The 26,292-nt window shown below is 46.8% G+C and overlaps 1 protein-coding gene across 3 annotated transcripts in view; it reads left to right on the top strand.

Annotated features, from left to right (window-relative positions):
- LOC144686508 (SPATS2-like protein) overlaps positions 1 to 26,292 on the top strand; it is a 230,507-nt gene that overhangs the window by 165,442 nt on the left and 38,773 nt on the right. For all 3 annotated transcript variants that reach the window (XM_078551803.1, XM_078551801.1, XM_078551804.1), the window contains one exon: positions 534 to 592. In XM_078551803.1, coding sequence (XP_078407929.1) covers positions 534 to 592 — 59 coding nt within the window. The remainder of the gene's footprint in view (positions 1 to 533; positions 593 to 26,292) is intronic.

The raw sequence follows: 26,292 nt of genomic DNA, 5'->3' as shown, positions 1-26,292 counted from the left end.
GAACAGTTTAGAATCATTAAAAGCAGAATTATATTTATTCTACAACTTTCAGTTTGCAATGAATATCATTTTTGAATATCTTTTTTGAGCATCTTTCACTCATTACTACAACAATGGTTATCGAAAGGCTGCCACATTTGCAAAGTCCAAAATCCGACAGGGAATAGTTTAGAATAAAAACAAAAATACCTGGAAAAACTCTGACAGCATCTGCAGGTCTGACAGCATCTGCGGAGAGGGATACAGTTGACGTTTCGAGTCCGTATTTCTTCCGTAGTTGGACAGCAGGTGAACTTCTGGCTCTGGTGCTGACATTTGATTTGAGCTGATGAAGATTCATTTACCAAAAATAACAAGTATTGTCTCCTCGGTGGTGAGTGGAAGAAAGAGTTTTCTGTTTTAAAAACCAAAGTTTTCATGTTTGGGGATCTCTGAAAAAACAGACTGATTGTTTTGATTATGCAAAGAGTAGTATTTATACAACAAATGCAATTTGCAGACAGTTCTAATATCTTCCTTTTTTAACATTGCAGCATCATGGATCGGGAGGTCGCATTGATGTCAGAAATGGATAAAGTCAAAAAGGAAGCCAGTAAGTAATAGACAACATTTTCTTTATCAGAGCTGATTGCCATTTGCAACTTGACATCAGCTGTATCGCCTTTAACAGGTTCAGTATTCAAGTAATAAAAACAGAAAATGCTGGAAAAACTCAGCAGGTCTGGCAGCATCTGTGGAGAGAGAAACAGAGTTAACGTTTCAAGTCCGTATGGCTCTTCTACAGACTCTTCAGACATGCAGATAAGTGTGAAGGATTGCAACTTGGGAGAAACAACATGGGGAGGTAGTGAGTGAATGGAACCATTTTGAGGGGTGCATGAACAAAGGGACCTGGACATGCATATTCACAAATCTTGACAAGGCAGTTAAGAAAGTGTATGGGTTATTTGGCTTGTAATTAGGAGCATTGAATACAAAACAAGGAAGTCATGCGAAACCTGTATGGATTTCAGGTTAGGCGCCAGCTGCAATATGGTGTATGATTCTGGACACCACCCTATAAGAAGGATGTCAAAGCCCTGCAGCAGAGGGTAATGGAAAAGATTTGCCAGGAGGATACCAGGGATGAAAGGGTTTAGTTATTTATGTAGAGTGATTGAAGAATGTGGGATTATTCTCCTTAGAGTACAGAAAGTTAGGGGGAGGTCTATTAGAGGTATTCAAAATTATGAGGGGATGTGATAGAGCAAGTAGAGAGAAACTATTTTCTCTGGCAAGTGGGTCGGTAACCAGGGGTCATAGGTTTAAAATAACTGGAGGGGAAATGAGGATAAATTTCTTCACACAGAGGGTTGTTAAGATCTGGAACACACTACTGAAAAGGTGGTGGAATCAGATTCCATAGGAACTTTTAAAAGGCAATTGGACTTATACTTGAGGACCAATTTGTATGATTATGGGGAAAGACCTGCATTGTAAGTCAAAATTGGACACTTCTTTCAAAGAATTGGCACAGATGTGACAGACTGAATTGACTCCTTCTGCATTGTAAGGTTCTATGATTCTAGTGGTAGTGTCTTGTCAGTCTCTTTATAGGTGGAAGACTCGATATACCTGTTAAAGGTATTTACTTTTCGTAATAAACCCATTTTCAGATATATCAATAAAGGTCACCGCTCTTAAATGCGTCAAGGAATATTTTTTAATGGAGAGAAAAATAAAGAAGCAATGACTTTCCATTATACTGCCTGATTCTGTTGGTTCAGGAGGATTTTTGTTGGTAATTATGCAAATGAATTTTAGCAGAAACTAGAAACCTAACCAGTGTGATTTGATGCCCAATTCCCACTTGTGCCCAAATTATAAACTCTACCCATTTTCTAGAAACACTAGGTATAAGTTCATCAGTGCCTGGTTTCTAGTATATGTGAACCAGGAGGCATGGGACTGGCCTATAATTGGGCTTTATTACTATTCACTGGGTGAACTGCCATGCCTCCACTGGTAGCTTGCCCATTTGAAGTAAGCATCTGGATCGCTTCTCGGCCTTTTGGCTAAGATCAAGTGTTGCAGGGGCGACACCATGGTCCTGCCAAGGCAAGGTCGGGATGGAAGGGCGATAACCAATCGCAATCCAAATCCATACCGTGGGTTACCTATCACCGTCCGAGTCACGGTGAACCACAGCGAAGGAGGATCACCTATGGATCGGGGCTTCTTCACCAGGAGGATCCTGTTGAAGGCGTGCGGCTTCCAAGCTCCGGAGATCTTCACCCTGCATGACTCCCGCAAAGGCGGTTATTTTGACGTGACGTTCAAGCGGGTGGCAGACTGCGTCCGGCTCCTGAGGGTGTTCGAGGAGAAGAGAGACCTGCCGGAGATGAAGACCCTGACGGCGGAGCCGCACTTTTCTCTGCCGTTGCAACGGGAACGTGTGGTGATGGTGCATGTGTACAACCCCTTCGTCCCTGTCGCCGACGTGGTCACCTTCCTCACCAGGTACTTCGATAAGGTGGGGAGCGGCACCGAGATTCGAGACGACTTGGGGATCTGGACAGGAAAACGCCTGTTTAAGGTCACGCTAAAGACCGATGGTAAGGGAGCCATTTTCCACCCTCCCTCCAGTTTCGCTATCGGGGGAAACCGTGGCTACCTGGTCTACGCTGGGCAACCCAAGCATTGTCGCTCATGCGGCAAGGCTGGTCATGTGGCGGCCAACTGCAGCGCCTCCCTCTGCAAGATCTGCAAACAGGAAGGGCACCAGACAAAAGACTGCAAACAGGCCAAGTGCTGCAACCTGTGTGGCGAGGCAAGTCACCTCTACAGGACCTGCCCCAAACGCTGCCGTACTTACGCACAGGCAGCCAAAGCCGACCAGGGGGAAGCAGAAGAAATGTTTCGTGTCACTCCAACCACCAAGGCCCCCAGGGAGCTCAACGGGACAAAGGAGGACACAGAGAGAGACAAGGTGGAGAAAGAGATTGAGGCAACAGAGAGCCAATCAACAGCACTACCCCCTGAACCTCCCAGTCCTCAGGACAGCGAATCAATGGAGGAGGAGGCAGCAGTGGAAAAGCAGCAGGGGGAGTGGCGGACGGTGAAGAACAAGAAAAGTAAGAAGGAGCGAAGAAGAAGCAAAGGCACTTCCCAGAGAAGCGGCAAGAGGCGTCTCCCATCCGACACGGATGACAAGGGCAGCAGCTCTTCGGATGATGAAGTGCCAGGGCGGCACCGACAGAAGAGGCGGCAAAGCTCCAGGGCGTTGGAGGACGAGACACCCGAGCTCCAGAAAATTGGAGACAACAAGGAGACCAGCGCACCCCAACTTTGCCTGCAACCTGAGGAGGCCAGTGCACCACAGCCCCTGGAATCTGGGAGCAGTGAGGCAATCATCGCACCCCAGCTCCAGGAAGCCGGGAACAGCAACACCCCAGAGGGGGTGAGTTTTGGAGAAGCTTCTCCAGCAAAGGTCATCTCAAAACCCACTCTCTACGTGAACCTCCAGATGCCACCGGAGCAGAACACGGCCAAGGAGATCTACCTCAGCCCATCCAAAGTGAAGGAATTTGAGCTCACTACGGGTATGAAGGAGCAGACTAAAGGTCTGGGACTCTCAGAGACAGTGGGTTTGGTAGGAGAATAAATGCTTTAAAATGGGTTTAAAGATTGTATCCATAAATGTGCGTAGCATTAAATCTACTACGCGATGTGTTGCGACCTTGGACTACCTAGCCAAGGTCAAAGCTGACCTGTTGTTTCTGCAGGAGTGTGCGATACCGCACCTCAGCTCCTACAGGCAATGGTCACGATGGTGGTCCCACGGGCCATCGATCTGGTCGGGCGGAAACGACTCTCGTTCCTCCGGCCTGGGTATTCTGCTGCGGGGAGGCAACTTCACCGTCTCCGAGGTCAAGGAGGTGGTGGGCGGGCGACTCCTCGTAGCAGACGTAATGTACAAGAACGCTCCACTCCGGTTAATTAACGTGTATGGCCCGGCACAAGGGGCTGAGCGGCTGGAGGTTTTTCAGCAGCTCCCACTGCTGCTGGCGACCTCCAGGCCGGTCATTCTGGGCGGTGACTTCAACTGCATCATCGATGCGGCTGGACGATCCGGCAGGGCCGGCAGCAGATTGGACGCTACGTCCAGATCCCTGATGGAAACAGTTAAGGATGCCAAGCTGCACGACGTCTTCAGCAACCCTGCAGACGGAGCGCAGCGTAGATACACCTGGTCGCGGCCAGACGGGTCCATTCGTTCCAGGATAGACTTCCTGTTTGTGTCCCGTGCATTCACAGTCAGATCCACCGAGGTCAAGCCGGTGTTCTTCTCTGACCACTGCCTCCTACTGGCGGACTGCCACTTGGAGAAGGACCTGAGGGTGGGCAGGGGGGCATGGAAGCTAAATGTGCAACTGCTGACCCCAGAGAACATTGAGGAGCTCAAGAGGGATTACAAAGGTTGGAGAACCGTGAAACCCCTCTTTGAGTCCCTGACACACTGGTGGGAAGCGATCAAGGGAAGCATCAAGAGGTTTTTCATCCTCAAAGGCACCCAGAAAGCTAGAAAGGAACAGAGGGAAATGTCCCGACTCCAGAAAAAGATGCAGAATCTGCTCCGGCTGCAGTCGATGGGGGTCGATGTCAAGGAGGAGCTCCAAGAGGTGAAGGGCCAGCAAGCCTCGCACTTTGCCTCGGAGGCCTCCAAGATCATCTTCCGTTCCAGAGTCCGCTCCGTGGAGCAGGATGAGACGTGCTCACGTTTCTTCTTCCAAAAGGTACACAGAGAGCGCTCTGTGATCAGCAGCCTGAAGGAAGAAGACGGCTCAGTAAAGTCATCACGGTCCGACATTCTGAGGATCAGCAAATCCTTTTATGCCGGATTGTATGACGTGAAGCCCACGGACAGCACGGCCTCCCAGTCCTTCCTGTCCTCTATCACGGAGGTCTTAGACGACAGTACGCGGGAGAGCCTGGACAAACCGCTAACTCCTGATGAACTGACTAAGGCCCTTGAGTCCTTGGAGAAGAGTAAAACTCCCGGAAGCGACGGCCTGCCGGCGGAGTTGTATTCGGCTCTGTGGGACTTGATCGGCCCAGACCTGCTAGGAGTGTACGAGAGTATGCTCCTGGCCGGTAGTATGTCAGAATCCATGAGGAAAGGCATCATCACCCTCATCTACAAGCACAAGGGGGAAAGGGAGGAAATTAGAAATTGGCGACCCATTTCACTGTTGAATGTGGACTATAAGATTCTGTCCAAGGTCATCGCCAATCGGGTCAAATCCGCTCTGGAATTGGTGATTCACCCTGACCAGACCTGCTCTGTGCCAGGCAGGAAGATCTCTGACAGCCTGGCGCTGCTCAGGGATACGATTGCCTATGTACAGGACAGGGGTGTGGATACCTGCCTCATCAGCTTGGATCAGGAGAAGGCCTTTGACAGAATATCGCACACCTACATGGGGGATGTGCTCTCCAAAATGGGGTTTGGGGAGGGAATTCGAAATTGGATCCAACTGCTCTACACTAACATCAGTAGCGCAGTCTCAATCAACGGGTGGGAAACAGATAGCTTTCCGATTAAATCTGGAGTCAGGCAGGGCTGTCCTCTCTCGCCTGTCCTTTTCGTGTGTTGCATAGAACCCTTTGCCGAGTCCATCAGGAAGGATCCGGGCATAAGAGGAGTGACGATCCCAGGCAGTGGAGGCACTCAGGTAAAAGCCTCCCTGTACATGGACGACGTCGCCGTCTTCTGCTCGGATCCGCTGTCGGTGCGCAGACTGATGCACATCTGCGACCAGTTCGAACTGGCCTCGGGAGCCAAGGTAAATCGTGGGAAGAGCGAGGCCATGTTCTTTGGGAACTGGGCTGACCGATCCTTTGTCCCCTTCACTGTCAGGGCTGATGGCCTGAAGGTGCTGGGGATATGGTTCGGAGGGACCGGGGCATGCGTTAGAAACTGGAAGGAGCGAGTGGCTATGGTGAAAAGGAAACTGGGCATGTGGGAGCGACGCTCCCTCTCCATTGCGGGAAAGAACCTGGTCATCAGGTGTGAGGTACTCTCGCTGTTGCTGTACGTGGCGCAGGTCTGGCCCATTCCAGACTCCTGCGCGACGGCGATCACTCGAGCCATCTTCCGCTTTATCTGGAGGTCGAAAATGGATCGTGTCCGCAGGGACGCGATGTACAAGCCTCTAGATAAAGGGGGAAAAAACGTGCCCAACATCGCCCTCATACTGATGGCCACCTTTGTGTGCGGCTGCATCAAGCGGTGCGTAGACCCTCAGTACGCAAACACCAAGTGTCACTACGTGCTGAGGTTCTACCTGTCCCCGGTGTTGCGAAGGATGGGTCTGGCCACGCTGCCGCGGAACGCTCCAAGTAGTTGGACCGTGCCGTACCACCTGTCCCTGGTGGAAAAATTTATGCAGAAAAACACCTTTGACCACAAGTCCATCAGGCAGTGGTCAGCACGTAACGTCCTAGAGGCCCTGAGGGAAAAGGAGAGGGTGGACCCTGTGGGATGGTTCCCCGAGCAGACTGTCAAAGTCATTTGGCAGAATGCCTCATCGCCAGAACTTTCCAACAAGCACCAAGACGTAGCTTGGCTGGTGGTGAGAAAGGCCCTCCCCGTCAGATCCTTCCTACACGCCAGGAGGCTCACCCCCTCTGCACGTTGCCCTCGAGGTGGCTGTGGTGGGGAAGAGACCGTTGTTCACCTCCTTGTGGATTGTGCCTTTGCAAAGAAAGTCTGGAGAGAGATGCAGTGGTTGCTGTCGAGGTTCATCCCGAGCAGTTCTGTGACACAGGACTCTGTGCTCTACGGGCTGTTCCCAGGGACACACACCGAGACAAACATCAACTGCAGCTGGAGGATCATCAACTCGGTGAAAGAGGCGCTTTGGTCTGCCCGAAACTTGTTGGTCTTCCAGCACAAAGAGTTGTCCCCGACCGATTGTTGCGGACTGGCACAATCCAAAGTCCAGGACTACGTGCTGAGGGACGCACTAAAGCTTGGGGCAGCTGCCGCAAAGGCGCAATGGGGAAGGGTCGCTGTCTAAGACCTTTCTACTACAGCGCACCGAGAGACTGGGAACTGTTTAGAGCCCCTCGGGCTGTACAGATCAAAATGAAAGGCTGTAAATGATTGTAATATTGTTTGTACTGATGCACCTGGTGATACATTTTGTAAAAGTTTAACCTGGATTGTACCCTTGTAATGTTGTTTTTGAAATGGTTTGGAATGTGATTGAAGATATTTTATGAATAAAGTATATTTTTACAAAAAAAAAGTAAGCATCTTGTTGGTAAGTCCTGAGACAGATCTTGTGGAGTGGTAATGGGAGGGCACAATTCATACACTGTAGAGGCAGGAGTATCCCAGCTCCTCCTCTTTCCACAACAGTGGGTTTCTGAATTTTTTTTTAAAAATAGTTATTTTTTTTGCTGGTGGTTGTCGTAAGAATCCAGTCTCCTGCTCTGCTATTCAAAAGCAAGAGGGCTAAAGCAAGCATCAGTCCCCATCAGGAACAGCTGACACATCTGAACATTGGGTTAGATGTCTTTCAGGTGTCTTTTGGGAGCGACATTGTCAGTCCCTGAAATTGACCCTTGCCATGCCATAAAACAGATGCAATGAGGTGCGGTTTCTACCCCTTTATGTTTCCTGCGTACATTTGGATGTTAAACATAATATGGTACATCAGAAATTTTAGGAGAGAGGGGCTACTATATCACCATGATGTTAAACTACACAGAATGCAATGGAGAAATGGATTTACTGGGACATTTTGTACCTCAGCACTTTCACACTCATTGGCTTGTCAAGCGTTTTAAAGAGTTGCTTATTTAGGGCAGATGAATCCCTCTTTCATTAGATTTGCTTTCTTAACCAAGTGGACAAAAAATCATTCCAGCTGCTTGATGAGGTACTGCTGCAGAAACACATTGGCGCCACCATGCTGTGTCCCTAGTTGACCTGACTCCGTTTTTACAGTTCTCTGGCACCACTGTCCACATTTTTCTCAGCCTTCCATGCCTTCTGGCAATAAATCTTATTTTCCTTTAAATAGATTTTGCACAAACCTTATTAGCTGCATCTGTCTCATGTGGCCAGTTCCTCTGTTTGAACACAAAAAAAGCTGTGTTCCTTAGAAAAAAAACATCCCATTTAGCAGTTCAAATGTACATAAGATGTTATGTTCTGTTGTATAACAAGGCGTTATATAAAAGAAAACTAAGTAACTGCCACTTGAGATCAGCATTGTATTTTATTATAACACGTCACATTCAAATCTGCTTTTGCCCTAGCTTTATATGGATGCTATGCCCTCTGAAGCACTGCTTATATAGTGCTTTTCACAAAGCGCCTTCCAGCCTATGAAGCACTTTCAAAGTGAAAACAGAAAGTGCTGGAAATACTCAGCTGGTCTGGCAGCATCTGTGGGGGGAAACAGAGTTAATGTTTAGAGTCGAATATGACTTCTTCAGAACTGAAGGAGGGTAGGATTTTTTAAACTTCTATTCTTTCATGAGATGTGGGGATCGCTGCTTTGCTGTTGTGGGTCTGGAGTCACATGTAGGCCAGACCAGGTAAGGATGGCAGATTTCCTCTCATTAGTGAACCAGGTGGATTTTTACGACAACTGATGATAGTTGTCACTATCACCATTGCTGAGATGAGCTTTGAATTCCAGATTTACTAATTGAATTTAAATTCCACCAACTGCCATGGTGGGATTTGAAACGGTTTTCACAGAGCATTATCTCAGGCCCCTGGATTAATAGTCTGTTGACATTACCACTAGGTCACCATCTCCCCAAAATGTGATGGATTATAAATGAAAGCAAAACACTGCAGATGCTGGAAATCTGACATAAAAACAGAAAATGCTGGAAAACCTCAGCAGGTCTGGTAGCATCTGTGGAGAGAGAGACAGAGTTAACGTTTCGAGTCCATATGACTCTTCTTCAGAGCTAAAGGGCAGGATTTTTAACTCGTGGGTGGGCCCGGGAGTGGCTGCGAAACTGAACACCGCCTATGATCAGACTTTGACCGCGATTTCACGCATGAATCGTGCGCTGCAACACTCAGCAATGCCGGGGTGAGGGGGCGGGAGGACGGCGAGCGTGGATGTTTGCACATGGGCGTGGGTGCATGTACTGAAAGCTCCCTGACAGCACAGAGCTGACTCAGGGAGCTGAAGATTTATAACATTACAAATAAAGATTTAAAAAAATAAGGTAAACATGTCTTCTCATGTGACCCTGTCACATAAGCAGGGACATGACACAAGTGAGATTCAAACATTTTTATTTTATTTGTAATTCCTGTTGGAAACCTCAGCCCGCCCTTGGATGAGGCTTTATTATAAATCCAAAGGCCTCCTGGCCAATTCGCCTGCTTGCCAACTGTAAGGTTGGACGGGCAGCGAAAAATTGCATTTAATTATTACTTTAATGGCCTTAATGGGCTTGTTAATTGTCGGCGGGTGTGCTGCCGACTCCCGCGCGTGCCCGCCGAGTGAAATATCGTGTGAGTGCGCGATGATGTCGGGACGCTTGCCCAACGTCATCGCGCGTCATTTTATGCTTGAGTGTTTTGGGAGCACACCCGCACACCAAGTGAAAAACTCTGGCCAAAGAGAAGTAGAAATGTGATAGATTTTACACTGTTTAAGAGGGGGGGTGGAGCAGGTGAAGCAGATAGAAGGTCAGGGATTGGTGGGATTAAGGAGAGATTGACAAAGATGTTATGGACACAAGAAAAAGGGAGTGTGAATGGTAGTGGTAAGGACTAAAGAAGGTGCTGATAGTGGCAGAATGTGTTAATAGCAGAACAAGGGTGAGTGCTGATGTATTAAAGGCTGTCCAAAGGAGAGGGGGGGAAATGAACATAAGGAGAAGTCTAGAATAGCGTGGAGGGCAGGAGAGATTTTGTCCAGAGTATAGATGCGAGAATAATGAACACCTCTGTCTGAAATCAAAAACATGAAAAATAAGATTCACATGGCAAATAAACAAAATCAAAAGGGTGGACAGAGTTCATGGTCCGAAATTGTTGAACTCAATGTTGAGTCCAGAAGGCTGCAAAGTGCCTAACCAGCTTGCTTTGAGCTTCACTAGAAAACTGCAGCAGGCCGAGGGCAGTGATTGTAAAAGCAAGGTGGTGAATTAAGATGGTAAGCAGAGGTGGCGGTACAATGGGATATAGTCAGGAGGGAGTTTCCCTGGGAGTCCACAACATCGACTCCAGGCCGCATGAAGTCTCATGGCATCAGGTCAAACATGGGCAAAGAAACCTCCTGCTGATTATCATGTACCGCCCTCCCTCAGCTGATGAATGAGTGCTCCTCCATGTTGAACACCACTTGGAGGAAGCACTGAGGGCAGCAAGGCCACAGAATGTACTCTGGGTGGGAAACTTCAATATCCATCACCAAGAGTGGCTCTGTAGCATCACTACTGACTGAGCTGGCCGAGTCCTAAAGGACATAGCTGCTAGACTGGGTCTGCGACAGGTAGTGAAGGAACCAGCAAGAGGGAAAAACATACTTGACCTCATCCTCACCAATCTGCTTGCTGCATGACAGCCCATGACAGTATCGGTAAGAGTGACCATCACACAGCCCTGTGGAGACGAAGTCCCATCTTAACATTGAGGATACCCGTGGGATAGATTTCGAACAGACCTAGCAACTCAAGACTGGGCAACCATGAGGCGCTGTGGGCCATCAGCAGCAGCGGAATTGTACACAGCCACAATCTGTAACCTCACGGCTCGGCCTATCCCCCACTCTACCATCGCCACCCAGCCAGGGGATCAACCCTGGTTCAAGGAAGAGTGCAGGACGGTAGACCAAGAGCAGCACCAGGCATACCTAAAAATGAGGTGTCAACCTGGTGAAGCTACAACACAGGACCACTTGCGTGCCAAACAGCATAAGCTTCAAGTGATGGACAGAGTCAAGCAATTTTATAGTCACCAGATCAGATCTAAGCTCTGCGGTCATGCCACATCCAGTCATGAATGGTGGTGGACAATTAAACAATTCACTGAAGGAGGAGGCTCTACAAATATTCCCATCCTCAATAATGGGGAAAGTCCAGCACATCAATGCAAAAGAAAAGACTGAAGCATTCGCAACAATCGTCAGCCAGATGTGCCGAGTGGATGATCCGTCTCGGCCTCCCCCAGAGGTCCCCAGCATTACAGATGCCAATTCAGCCAATTCAATTCACTCTTCATGATATCAAGAAATGGCTGAAGGCATTGTATGCTGCAAAGGCTATGGGCCCTGACAATATTCCGCAATAATACTGAAGACTTGTGCTCCAGAACCAGCTGCGCCCATAGCCAAGCTGTTCCAGTACAGCTACAACACTGGCATCTACCCAGCTGTGTGGAAAATTGTCCAGGTATGTCCTGTACACAAAGAGCACGACATATCTAACCCGGCCAATTACCGTCCCATCAGTCTACTCTCCATCATCAGTAAAGTGATGGAAGGGGTCATCAACAGTGCTATCAAGCAGCACTTGCTCAGCAATAATCTGCTCACTGATGCTCAGTTTAGATTTCACCACGGCCACTCAGCTACTGACCTCATTACAGCCTTGGTTCAAACATGGACACAAAAGCTGAACTCAAAAGGTGAGGTGAGAATGATTCCTCTTGACATCAAGGCAGCATTTGACCGAGTGTGACATCAAGGAGCCCTAACAAAACTGGAGTCAATGGAAATCGGGGGAAAACTCTCCACTGGTTGGAGTCATACCTAGCACAAAGGAAGATGGTTGTGGTTGTTGGAGGTCAATCATCTCTGTTCCAGTGCATCACTGCAGGAGTTCCTCAGGTTAGTGTCCTAGGTCTAACCATCTTCAGCTGCTTCATCAATGACCTTCCTTGCATCATAAGGCCAGAAGTGGAGATGTTCACAGATGATTGCACAATGTTCAGTACCATTCATGACTCTTCAGATACTGAAACAGTCGATGTCCAAATGCAGCAAGAACTGGGCAATATCCAGGCTTGGGCTGACAAGTAACATTCACGCCACACAAGTACTAGGTCACCACCATGTCTAACATAGAGAATCTAGCCATCACCCCTTGATGTTCAATGGCATTACCACCGCCGAATCCCCCACTATCAATATCCTGGGGGTTACCATTGACTAGAAACTGAACTGGAATAGCCATATACATACTGTGGCTACAAGAGCAGGCCAGAGGCTAGAAATCCTGCAGTGAGTAACTCACATCCTGACTCCCCAAAGCCTGTCCACCATCTACAAGGCACAAATGAGGAGTGTGATGGAATACTCTCCACTTGCCTGGATGAGTGCAGCTCCAACAACACTCAAGCTTGGCACCATCGAAGACAAAGCAGCCTGCTTAATTGGCACCCCATCCACAAACATTCACACCCTCCACCACCGACACGCAATGGCAGCAGTGTGTACCATCTACAAGATGCACTGCAGGAATTCACCAAGGCTCCTTAGACAGTACCTTCCAAACCCACGACACCTGCCATCTAGAAGGACAAGGGCAGCAGACACATGGGAACACCACCACCTGGAAGTTCCCCTCCAAGACACTCACCATCCTGACTTGGAAATATAACACCGTTCCCTCACTGTCGCTGGGTCAATATCATGGAACTCCCTCCATAACAGCACTGTGGTTGTACCTACACCACATGGATTGCAGCGGTTCAAGAAGGCAGCTCACCACCAGCTTCTCAAAGGCAATTAGGGATGGGCAATAAATGCTGGCCTAGCCAGCGATACCCACATCCCATGAATGAATTAATATAAAAAGCACTGGAAGCTTGGGGTCATGCTTGCAGACTGAGTGGAGGTGCTGTGCAAAGGATTCACCCGAGTTGCATTTGGTCTCCCCAGTGAAGAGGAGATCAAATTGTGAGCACTGAATACAGCATACTGAATTGAAAGAAGTACAAATGAATTGTTGCTTTACCTGGAAGGAATGTTTGGGGCCTAGGGTGGTGAGGAGAGAGGAGGTAAAAGGGCAGGTGTTACACCTCCTGCGATTGCGTGGGAAGGTGGACAAGGTATTGTGGATGATTGAAGGGTCGATGAGGATGACACGGACAGAATGGTCCCTTTGGAATGCTGACAGGATAGAGGAGGGGATGATGTATATGTTGGTGGTGGAAATTGAGGAGGATGATCCTTTGAATGTGGAGGCTGGTGGGGTGGAAAGTGAGGGTAAGGGGAACTCTATCATGGTTCTGGGAGGGAGGGGAGAGGGTGAGAGCAGAAGTGGGGGGAATGGGTCAGACACGGTTGGGGTGGAATCCTCAGTTGAGGGAAAAGGAAGACATGTCAGAAGCGCAGTTTTGGAAGGTTGCATCATCAGAACAGATGCAATGGTATCTGGCAGAAACTGCGGGAATGAAATGGAGTCCTGACAGGAAGCAGGGTGTGAGGAAATATAGTTGCGGTAGCCGTGGGAGTCGGTGGTCTTGTAATGACTATTAGTAGACAGCCTATCCCCAGAAATGGAGATAGAGAGGTTGAGGAAGGGAAGTGTCAAAGACGGACCATGTAAAGGTGAGAGAAAGGTAGGAATTAGAAGCAGAGTTGTTGAAGTTTTCCGATTCTGGATGAGAGTAGGGATTGGGACTGATATACTCAATGTATTGGAAAAAGAGTTGGCGGAGAGGGCCTGAGTAGGTCTAGAATAAGGAAAGCTCCACGTGCCCCACAAGAAGATAGACATAACTAGGACCCATGTGGGTATCCATAGTAACATATTTTACTTGGAGGAAGTGAGACAAGTTATAGGAGAAATTATTCAATGAGAGAACAAGTTCAGCTAGACAGAGGAAGGCAGGGGTTGTTTGGACCTCTGTTCAAGGAAGAAGCGGAAGCCCTCAGACTGTCCTGCTGGGGGATGGAGGTGTAGTGAGACTGGATGTCCATAGTGAGGATCAGGAAATTTGGGCCAGGAAACTGGGGATTGTTGAAATGACATAGGGTGCCAGAGAAGGCATGGATGTTGGTGGGGAGATACTGAACAAGGGGAAAATAAAAATTCAGTGAGGAAGGAACAGGCTAAAATGATGGGACTACCGGAACAATCCTGTTTGTAGATTTTGGGAAGTGGGTAGAAGCAGGCTGTGCAAGGTTGGGGAACTATGAGGTTAGAGGCTGTGGAAGAAAGATCACTAGAGGAGATGAGTTCACTGACAGACCTGAAAACAATGTTCGGTAGTGGGGTCACGATCTGGGGGAGGTAAGAAGAAGTGTCTGAGAGTTGGTGCTCAGCCTCTGCAAGATAAAGGTTTGTACGCCAGTCAACAACAGCACCACCCTTGTCAGCGGGTTTGATAACGCTGTTGGGATTATACCCAAGAGCACATTTGAAGTGTGGTCACCCTGTTGTAATATAGGAAACATGGCAGCCAATTTGCGCATAGCAGGCTCCTACAAACAACACTGTGATAATGAAGATAATCTGTTTGGGTAATGTTGACTGAAGGATAATAATTGGTCAGAACACAAAGGATAACTCCTTTACTCTCCTTCAAAATAGTGCCACTTCAGAGCACAATTGAAGCCTCAGTTTAACCAGAAGATTCCACCCAATGAATAGACTCTAAAAGAATACACAGTCAAGCAGAACTGTTATATTTTGTCAACTGCATCAAGGAAAGTTTGAACATGTGTTTGATCAAGATAATTTTCAATGCAAGATTGTTTGAGATTGTTATGGTGTGGAAAGAGGCCATTCAGCCCATCGTGTCCGTGCCGGCCAAAAAGAGAGAAAAGAAACTAGCCGCTCATTTTAATCCCACTTTCCAGGACCTGGCCTGTAGTATTGCAGGTTACAGCACTTCAGATGCAGGTCCAGGTACCTTTTAAATGAGTTGAGCGTTTCAGCCTCAACCACCAACTTAGGCAGTGAACGCCACCCTCTGGGTAAAAAGGTTATTCCTCATGTACCCTCTAATCTTTTTACCAACCACCTTAAATCTATGCCTCCTGGTAATTGACCCCTCAGCTGGGGGAAAAAAGTCTTTCCTGTCTACCCTATCTAGGCCCCTCATAATTTTGTACACCTCAATTTGGTCACTCCTTAGCCTCCTCTGTTCTAAGGAAAACTGTTCTAGCCTATCCAATCTCTCCTCATAGCTTCAATTTTCAAGCCCTGGCAACATTCCTGTAAATCTCCTCTGCACTCACTCCAGAGCAATTATGTCCTTCCTGTAATGGCCCCTGTACTACTTAACATTGTAAGTGGTTTAGTCTTCGTGGCTGCTGCTCCTATCCCTTTCAAAACTGCAGTTAGAATCACCTCTTGATAAAACCACCCTTGCCACTTCTGCCCTTGCTAACTAGAATCCCATCTCCAGCTGCCCCCTTTTCACCTTCTCGAGTGCACTGTCTTCCTCCCAGATTCATCGGTCCCAAAATTCTCCATTTGAATCCCTCCATTCCTCTATGTGCATCCTGCCAGTCCATTTCCCAAAGCAGCCCTAACTAAAGTCGTGATCAACATTCTATGTATCTATGACCATGGTGCAATGTCTTTTTTTTTCCCCTGTTAACTTCTCTGTACCTTTGATACAGTCAAGTACACCATCATTCTCTTATGCCTCTTGTCCATCGTTCTTCCTTAGTTCTGCCCTTATATATCTGATCAAGTATCTCTAACAATGGTTTCTTTCCATCCTTGCATGTTACCTGTGGCATCACCCACTGATTCATCCTTGATCCTTCCTCTTTCTGAACTACCTGCTGCACCTTGGCAATATCATCTACAGCCATAGGGCCAGCTTCTATGCACTAATGAAACAAAGCTCCACCTTTTTTTATTTATTCATTCACAGATTGTGGGTGTTGTTGACTAGGCTGGTATTTATTGTCCATCCTGAATTTCCCTTGAGAAGGTGGTGGTGAGCTGATGCCTTGAACTGCTGCAGTCCATGTGGTGTAGGTACACCCACAGTGCTGCCATTGTGCATCGGTGGTGGAGGGAGTGAACGTTGAAGATGATGATGGGTTGTCAATCAAGTGGGCAGCTTGTCCTGGATGGTATCAACTTCTTGAGTGTTGTTAGAGCTGCACTCATCCAGGCAAGTGCAGAGTATTCCATCACGCTCCTGACTTGTCCCTTGTAGATGGTAGACAGGCTTTGGGGAGTCAGGAGGTGAGTTACTCACTGCAGAATTCCCAATCTCTGCCCTGCGCTTATAGCTTATATGGCTGGTTAAATTCAGTTTCTGGTCAATGGTAACCCCCAAGGGTGTTGATAGTGGGGAATTCAATGATGGTGATACCATTGAATGACAAGGGGATGTGGTTAGATTATCTCTTGTTGGAAATGGCTATTGCTTGGCACTTGTGAATGTTACTTGCCACTGATCAGCCCAAGCTTGAATGTTGTCCAGGTCTTGCAGCATATGGACATGGACTGCTTCAGTATCTGAGGGGTTGGGAATGGTGCTGAACAACATGCAATCATCAGTGAGCATCCCCACTTCTGACCTTATGATGGAGGGAAGGTCATTGATGAAGCAGCTGAAGATGGTTAGGCCTAGGACACTACCCTGATGAACTCCTGCAGCAGTGTCCCTGGACTAAGATGATTGACCTCCAGCAACCACAACTATCTTCCTTTGTGCTGGTCTTGAAACTAACCAGTGAAGAGTTTTCCCCAGATTTCCATTGAACTTCAGTTTTGCTAGGGCTCCTTGATGTCATGCTTGATCCAATGCTGCCATGATGATAAGGGCAGTGACTCTCACCTCACCTTTTGAGTTCAGCTCTTTGGTCCATCTTTGGATGATGGCTGTAATGAGGTCTGGAGCTGAATGATCCTGGTGGAACCCAGACTGAGCATCAGCGAGCAGGTTATTGCTGAGTGTCACCTGATAGCACTGTCAGTGACCCCCTTGCATCACTTTGCTGATAATCGAGAGTAGACTGATGGTGTGGTAATTGGGCAGGTTGGATTTGTCCTGCTTCTTATAGACAGGACATACCTGGGCAATTTTCCACATTGCTGGGTAGGTTACCTCCCTTGAGCTCTGCACTTCAACTATACCCTCTGACTGCTTACCCAGAACTCAATCTTTAATAAGCTGTAATTTTATGCAGCTAATTAAAAAAAGAAAAAAAATAAAAACTTGCATTTAAATCAGGCTTTCATGATATCAGGACATTTGTAAAATTTTGTACCTCCTCAGTACTGAGTTATCAATTGTTATGATATTTGCTATTGATCAGATGAATATGAGATCTGTGATCTAAACAACGTACAAACTTACAAAAGTCACATGGAGAAGGTGTAACAATTCTTCCACTATAACTAACTTGATATTAGGACATGTTCAGAGTAGTCATTGGGATTACAGGCTACTTCCAGTGCAGACGGTGCCCCATACTGGGAAAAGCGCTAGTGCAGGAATGCCATGTAGGCATCAGGAGTGTCCCAACTGGCAAGATTGAAAAGTCAAAGAATCATTCCAGCTGATTTGACACGCGCTTATAAAACTTGAACCATGGGGTCTGCTGAACGCGTGCAAATTACAAAAGCACATACGTTCAACTGTAAGAGGGACTCACCCCCCACATGCCCAATTTAAAAGATCAGCCATCTAACTTGCAGGTAAGGTGATTTAGACCAACATCTGCAATCGCCAAGTTTGTAGAAGTACTCTGCAGCGTTACTTTTTCGAAGTCTTGTGGTGACTTCCTAGATTTGGCAGAGAGTGTTGCTGCAGTCATACAGGGACAGCAGAGAATTTGGTTACCTGTCCACACAAAGGCTACAATGGGGGCTACAATGGTGCTGCCTCTGGGTCTGAATCAAGGGGAGATGGAGCAGGAGCTGTGGAGAAGGGAAGCGCTCTGAGGAGGGGGGAGGAGGAAGAAGAAGAGGAGACGGAGGAAGCAATCCAGAACACCATCGCTCCAGACAGGCTGTCCATGAGCACCTATTCAGTCTCCAGTTCTTTAATCCGGCATTCTTTCACCACCACTGCTCTCACCTTTCCATTCATCTGCAATGTTCCATCACAATATCCTTGTGGCTAAAATCTTGCAGTAAAAGACAACAACAAAAACCTTACCATAACATCTTTATCAAACAACACATCCAATTATAAAAGCAAAAATGAACCAATCACTCTTGTGCATTCCCTTAGTGCTTATATGGCAGTACCCTTGCCTTGCCTCATAGAACCATAGAACACTACAGCACAGAAAACAGGCCATTCGGCCCTTCTAGTCTGTGCCGAAATATTATTCCGCTAGTCCCATTGACCTGCACCTAGTCCATAACCCTCCAGACCTCTCCCATCCATGTATCTATCCAATTTATTCTTAAAACTTAAGAGTGAGCCCACATTTACCACGTCAGATGGTAGCTCGTTCCAGACTCTCACCACTCTCTGAGTGAAGAAGTTCCCCCTAATGTTCCCCTAAACCTTTCCCCTTTCACCCTAAAGCCATGTCCTCTCGTGTTTATCTCTCCTAATCTAAGTGGTAAGAGCCTACTCGCATTTACTCTGTCTATAACACTCATAATTTTGTAAACTTCTATCAAATCTCCCCTCATTCTTCTACGCTCCAAGGAATAAAGTCCTAACCTGTTTAATCTTTCCCTGTAACTCAACTCCTTAAGACCCAGCAACATCCTAGTAAATCTTCTCTGCACTCTCTCAATCTTACTGATATCCTTCCTGTAGTTAGGCGACCAGAACTGCACACAATACTCCAAACTTGGCCTCACCAATGTCTTATACAACCTCACCATAACATCCCAACTCCTATACTCAATACTTTGATTTATGAAGGCCAGTATGCCAAAAGCTTTCTTTACAATCCTGTCTACCTGTGACGCCACTTTCAGGGAATTATGCATCTGAACTCCCAGATCCCTTTGTTCCCTACCATTTAATGTGTATGTCCTACCTTGGTTTGACCTTCCAAAATGCAACAGCTCACACTTTTCCGCGTTAAATTCCATCTGCCATTTTCTGGCCCATTTTTCCAGTTGGTCCAGATCCCTCTGCAAGCTTTGAAAGCCTTCCTCGCTGTCCACAACGCCTCCAATCTTAGTGTCATCAGCAAACTTGCTGATCCAATTCACCACATTATCATCCAAATCATTGATATAGACATCAAATAACAATGGTCCCAGCACAGATCCCTGAGGCACACCACTAGTCACAGACCTCCAGTCTGAGAAGTAATCATCCACTACCACTCTCTGTCTTCTCCCACACAGCCAATTTCGAATCCAGTTTACAACCTCTCCATGGATACCAAGTGTCCGAACCTTCTGAACTAACTTCCCATGTGGGACCTTGTCAAAGGCCTTACTAAGGTCCATGTAGACAACATCCATAGCCTTTCCTTCATCTACTTTCTTGGTAACCTCCTCGAAAAACTCTACAAGGTTCGTTAAACACGACCCACCACGCACAAAGCCATGCTGACTATCCTTAATCAGCCCTTGGCTGTCCAAATAATTAAATATCCGATCTCTCAGAACACCTTCCAATAATTTACCTACTACTGACGTCAGGCTCACTGGCCTGTAATTACCTGGTTTACTTTTGGAGCCTTTTTTAAACAACGGAACAACATGGGCTACCCTCCAATCCTCCAGCACCTCACCCGTGGCTAAGGACATTTTAAATATTTCTGCCAGGGCCCCTGCAATTTCTACACTAGGCTCCCTCAAGGTCCGAGGGGATATCATGTCAGGCCCGGGGAATTTATCTACCTTTATTCGCTGTAAGGCAGCAAGCACCTCCTCCTCTTTAATCTCTATATGTTCCATGACACTACTGCTTGTTTCCCTTCCTTCCTTATACACTATGCCAGTTTCCTGAGTAAATACTGATGCAAAAAAACTGTTTAAGATCTCCCCCATCTCGTGAGGCTCCACACATAGACGGCCACTCTGATCTTCAAGGGGACCAACTGTGTCCCTTACTATCCTTTTACTCTTAATATACTTGTAGAAACCCTTCGGGTTTACCTTCACATTATCTGCCAAAACAACCTCATGTCTTCTTTTTGCCTTCTTGATTTCCTTTTTTAGTATTTTCTTACATTTTCTATACTCTACAAGTACCTCATTTGCTCCTTGTTGCCTATACCTGCTATACACCTCTCTCTTCTTCTTAGCTAGATCGCCAATATCCCTTGAAAACCAAGGTTCCCTATGCCTGTTAACTTTGCCTTTAATCCTGACAGGAACGTGCAAACTCTGCACTCTCAAAATTTCGCCTTTGAATGCCTTCCACTTACTGAACACATCCTTGCCAGAAAACAGCTTATCCCAATCCACTCTTCCTAGATCCTTTCTCATTTCCAACTCATGCTCCTACGTGGTGCTACCTGAGTGGCTGCAGTATGGTTGGCGGAAGGCAGCTGACTTTTCCTGGGAGAGATAACAGGTGGCTTTGCACAATGCCCTCAAGCAGTTCTGAGCCTTGAGGGCCCAGCTTCAACTTGCCTCCTCAGCATGGGCAGCAGCAATCTGGGCTGGCTGGCTGTGAGACAACAGCAAGGTGGAGTGATGGGAGAGTGGATGCTGTCATCTTGAGGCAGAACACCAGGTTCGTGCTCCACAGAGCCATTGCCACTCCCATAAGATGGTGCCTGAGCAACCCTGGTAATCTGCTAGAGCATAGTTTGCTGGACTTCTGTCAGAGCCTGCATGCCCCTTTGAGCACTGACACCTGCAGCTATGCTGGCAGAAATCTGAGCCTGCATGGATCTCATGACTTTGTTGGAGCTTCCACTGTAGCACCAAGATATTGGACGGCTTTCGTTTTTCTTCAATGGATTCTGAAACATTGGCCATCAGATACTGCAGCGTGGTTGAGTCTCCAAGTGCTGTTGGCCACCACTTCTGTGCTGTGAAGGATGGGGTTCAAGCTCTCGGTGATGCTCTGTGCCACATTGGAGCCTAACTCCGTCCTGCTCTTTGACAGTAACGTGAGACTGTCTGGCAGGCTTGCCAATGCACCAAGCATCATAGTGTGCATGTCCATCAACATTGTCCTGGATGTCACCCCATCAAAGTCCACATCTGAGTCTGATGTAGCAGAACCCGTCTGTGATCTCTATTTCCAGTGAGCTGCACACAAGCTATCCTTTTCCTTTGGATAGCTGCAGCCAGTCACGCCCGGTGACTCACCACATGCAGATTCAGACTCTATACTAGAATCTAAAGTGCACACAGTGCCAATGTCTGGGCTGGAGGCTGCAATCAAGTGACAATGCTCCTTCATCAGTGGTGTGGTGTTACTCATTACCTTTTTCCTGAGGCTGCAGTGACTGTCCAGGCAGCTGTTCTTGGGTGTCTCAATTCAGAAAATCAGAAGAGAAAGTTTGGATGAGGGAAGGCCAGTTGGGGTGGGAAGCAAGAGGTCCATGATCAGCAGCTTCTCACCATGCCAGCTCGTAGGATGAGGGTGAGGTGATAGTTGAGAAAGGACACAAGGCAGTAACCTACTGTCATCCTCTATGTTGTTTTTCTCCCCATTATCTAGTGTCACTCGACCATACACAAATGTGCTCAAGAGGCCAATTCAAAGACCTGCTTATAAGCTGCATATACTGCTCTGAACCAGTGGCTAAGACTGACCCAGGACTGATTCTTCCCTCAATTGCTGTGGGCAACATCTGGCCTCCACTTGCCAACAACGATAGCTTGTTTTCATAAAGTACCAAAACGTAATAAGATATCCCAAGGGGCTTCACAGGAGCATTCTCGACATAATGAGATTCTGGGGCAGATGAACAAAATCTTGGTCAAAGAGTTAGATTTTAAGGAGTGCCTTAAAGGGAGCAAGAGAGATAAGGAGATGGAGCAGTTTAGGGGGTCAATTCCAGGGCTTAGGATGAGAATTTTAAAACTGATTCAAACCAGAGATGCCATGATACTGTACATTACGGGATATACAAATGTTCTAAACATTTTTAATAAGCTATTACAGTTTTACAATAAATTTAAATTACAGCAATCAGTTTCACTAAATATTAGCTTGAATAGTGTACTAAAATAATGATTATCATAAATGTGAGGACTTTTAAAGACCTCGCTCCCTGTGGCCTTTTTAGTTTGCATCTCCTTTTAACCTTTGCTCCATTGAAACAAACCCTAGGATCGCTCATGAACAATGTTCCCTCTAAGTTGCACAGCCATGCAGCAACCTGAGAGTCCCAGCCCAGGTGGGCCCCTTTGAGCTACTATGCCTGTACGTTGCACGAAAAATACTTTGAAGGGTTTGTACACTTAAAAAAATTGCCCGCGCAATAAATATAACTTCAATTGATATGAAAAAGTATTAGCAGGAGCATTGCTTATAACATTGTTTCCCATCCCTGGTGAATTGACATTGTTCACCTTCTCTGGTTTTAATACAAAGGGATGCCCAAGACTTCACACAACATTCTACTTGTGGTCCAACAATTACCAAGCATGAATGTATCATTTACTTTATGTAATAAACATATCTGTGGGAATTTTAAAACTCATGTGAGACTGTAGCTGGCCGTCCAGGAGCTACAATGGGAAGCCCAGTAGAATTTAATGCTCGGGCTACATTAACATGTTGTTCACTGAGGTTCCAGCCAAAATAACCAGCAAGTCACTCGGAAACAGTGGAAATTGGGCCCATGGCAAGTGTGAGGACAGCGTGGAGGGCGGGGATTACCGAGGTCCATGGGCTGTCAGTGGTTCAGCTGGTGGTGCAGGTGAAGGGAGTAAGGGCAGGGGAGGCTTACTTTACCTTTGAGACACCAGAAGGAAGGAGGAGAAGGGAGGGAGAGAACTAGGAGGTCTGGCAGGTTAGAAGATATGGGAGGCAGTGAGCTACCACAGTGAATATTTTTTAAAAAGCTATTACTGTGGACATTTTCAAGTAAAGAGCTTTTAAACCTCAACAGAGTGTAAGAGTACTAGTGAGCTAAGGGAATCTTAAATCTCTTTCTATATAATCTAATATTGCATAGATTTAACATTTAATTGAAAGTGCTGTTTAAATTCTAAGTCTCATCCAAGGGCCTAGCAGGGAGATAGAAGCTTTCCATTGGCAGCAGCTGAAATAGTTAATTAAGGGAACTAGCTTGAACTGGCTTGTTCTTTACCTGGGTTCAGTCCCTTTGTTTCAGAACATATAAATTCACATCTTCTCAGTGTGACCAGCACTGAGTGTGACTTTAACTGAGTGTGAGAGTTTGATGAGCTGAGGGAGTTCAGTGAAGAGGGGAGGGAGGTACCACCTTTGTTTTTTTCTATCTAACTTTTTACTCTGCAGGAATTGGTTCTTGCTCAGCTACAGGGGAAGAAGCTAGTTGCTTGGTGAGTATCTGATAAGTGGATAAGCCTATTCTATCCCTAAGGTTCAAAATAGTACAGAAATGTGTGGTAAGACTAATGAAATACATAAAAGAAAATAAATAGTTGAATAAAACAATTAAGTAATTAATTAAAGCACATAAGGATGGCAGGACAAGTGATTTTTCATGGCTGCAGGATGTGGCAGCTTCTGGATGCCAGTGTGATCCAGGCAAACACATCTGCAGTAAGCGTCTGCACCTTGAAGATCTTTAGCTCAGAGTCATTGAGATGGAAGCTGAGCTGCAGACACTGTGTCACACCAGGTGGGCGGGGCGGTTGGGGGGGTGGGGGGGGGGGGTTGCAGAGTTACCTAGGCTATTTGTACAGTTGTACAGGAGGCAGTCACACCCCTCAGGATAGGGTCTTCTAATTTGGAAGGTGGTCAGGGAGAGGAGGCTGTGACTGCGAGTGAGGCAGGTGAGGGGACCCAGAGTGCAGGTTTGCAGGGGCCTCAGTCTTTGCAGTTGTCCAATAGGTTTTAGGTTCTTGGATAGGAGTGGGGGCTGCAGGACAGATGAGCAAACTGACCATGGCACTTTGGCACAGGAAGCTATTGAAGTGGGGGGAGCAAAAAGGAATATCATGGTAGTAGGGGACAATATAGTGAGGAGAATTCACACTGTTCTCTGTAGCAAAGAGCGAGAGTCCAGACGGTTGTGCTGCCTGGCTGGTGCCAGGGTTTGGGACATTTGCTCAGGGCTGGAAAGGAACTTGCAGTGGGAGGGGAAGGATCCAGTTATCGTGGTCCATGTAGTTACCAATGACATAGGCAGGGCAAGAAAGAATGTTCTGCAAGGCAGTATGAGGAGCTAGGCACCAAATTAAGAAACAGAACCTCAAAGATAATAATCACTGGATTATTACCTGAGCTACTTGCAAGTTGGCATAGGGCAAATAAGATTAGAAAAATGAATGTGTGGCTCAAAGACTGGTGTGGGAGAAGCGGGTTCAGTTTTGTCGGGCACTGGCACCAGTCCTGGGGAAAGTGGGGGATGTACCAGTGGGACAGTCTACACCTAAACCATGCTGGAACTGATGTTCTAGCGAGCCACATAGCTAGGGAAGTAGAAGGCCTTAAATTAAATAGTGGGGGCAGGGGATCAAATTTGAGAAATGTGGTAAAGCAAAAAGTAGAGACAAGGCAAGAGAGAAAGGTACTAATATGGGAAAAGATAAACAGAATATGACAGGAAGGGACAGAGTGTACAAATCTAAGCGTAATTTGGCAGATAAGGCCAGACATTACAAAACTAATAAAAGGACAAAATTATAGACTCTGGGTGTAACTTTACAGCCCCTCCCGCCGATGGGATTTTCCATTCCCGCTGAAGACAGTGGAGCTTTGAATGGCTCGCCACATTTTACAGCCCGCCCCCATTGCAACGGGCCATAAAATTCCACCCTCTGTATCTAAATGCACATAGCATTCGAAACAAAACAGATAAACTGATAGTGCAAATAGCAATAAATGAGTACGATCTGATAGCCATTACAGAGACATAGCTGCAGGCTGACATAGATTGGAACTTTAATGTTGGATGTTGTGACATTTAGGAAGGACAGGAAACTAGGAAAAGGTGGAAGGATGGCTCTGTTAATTAGTGATGGTATTAACGCATGAGAGAGGGTTGACCTAAGTGCAGGAAACTAGGATGTAGAAGCAGTTTGGGTTGAGTTGAGAAGCGATAAAGGCAAAGAATCACTTGTGGGTGTGGTGTACAGGTCCCCTAATTGTAACTACGCAGGAAGACAGAGTATAAAGGAAGAGATAATGGAAGCTTGTAAGAAAGGCACAGTGAGAATCATGGGGGATTTTAATCTACAGATAGACTGGAAAAATCAGATGGGCAAAGGTAGCCTAGATGAGCTCATAGAATGTTTTTGGGGTAATTTCTTGGAACAGCACGTTCTGGAGCCAACCAGAGAGCAGGCTATACTAGACCTGGGACTGTGCAATGAGATGGAATTAATTGATAACCTCATAGTGAAGGCAGCCCTAGGTAGCAGCAATCATAATATGATTGAATTTTACATTCAGTTTGAGAGAGAGAAGAGTGGGTCCAAGTCTAGCATTTTAAACTTAAATAAGGGCAATTAGGAGGGCATGAAAGCAGAGCTAGCTAAAGTGAAGTGGCAAATGAGATTAAGGGATAGGTCCATGGAGCAGAATGTTTAGTCCGGCGGGCAGGCACCAACATCATCTGCTCTCGCGCGATATTTCGGTCAGCGGGCGCGCACAAAGGTTGGAAGCGCGCCTGCCGACAATTAAGAGGCCAATTAAGGTTATTAAAGGTGCAATTATCTCCAATTTTTCTTGGTCCATCCAACCTTACGGACTAGCGAATCGGCCAGGCGGACTTTGCATTTTTCATGAAACCTCATCCAAGGGCGGAATGCGGTTTCTGTTATTAAGTGAAAGAAAGATAAAAATCTGTGGGCAACATTTTTATCATGTATATGTTCAGGTGACTGATTGTGATGCTTGGACTTATTTTTCCTGATTTTAAAACTTTATTTAATGCTTTTCAGGTCTTCAGCTCCCTGAGGCAGCTCTCTGCCTTCAGGGAGCTTTCATTCAGCACTCACCCACGTCCGCAATGACGTCAGCGCCCGCCCTCCTCCCGCCCCCACCCTGGCAGCGCTGAGCTTCTCAGCATGCGTTTCTCACTGGCTGGCCGTTAATTGAAATAACGGTCAGGGGCCAAGCATACCGACCTAAAAGTTTTGCCCCTAGAGATGCAGTGGCAGACTTTTAAAGGGATATTTCAGAATACACAGAATGGATACATTCCAATGAGAAAGAAAACTGCTGCGATTAATTAAAAGTTAAAAACAATATCAAACTTAAAGAAAAAACATACAGTTGGCAAAGTTGGCTGGCGGGACAGAAAA

The sequence above is a fragment of the Cetorhinus maximus genome, chromosome 11, assembly GCF_964194155.1.
Source record: "Cetorhinus maximus chromosome 11, sCetMax3.hap1.1, whole genome shotgun sequence".
In the NCBI taxonomy this organism is placed as follows: Eukaryota; Metazoa; Chordata; class Chondrichthyes; order Lamniformes; family Cetorhinidae; genus Cetorhinus; species Cetorhinus maximus.
Note: the sequence above shows the minus strand (reverse complement) of the source record. Positions and strands in the feature narration are given on the sequence as shown.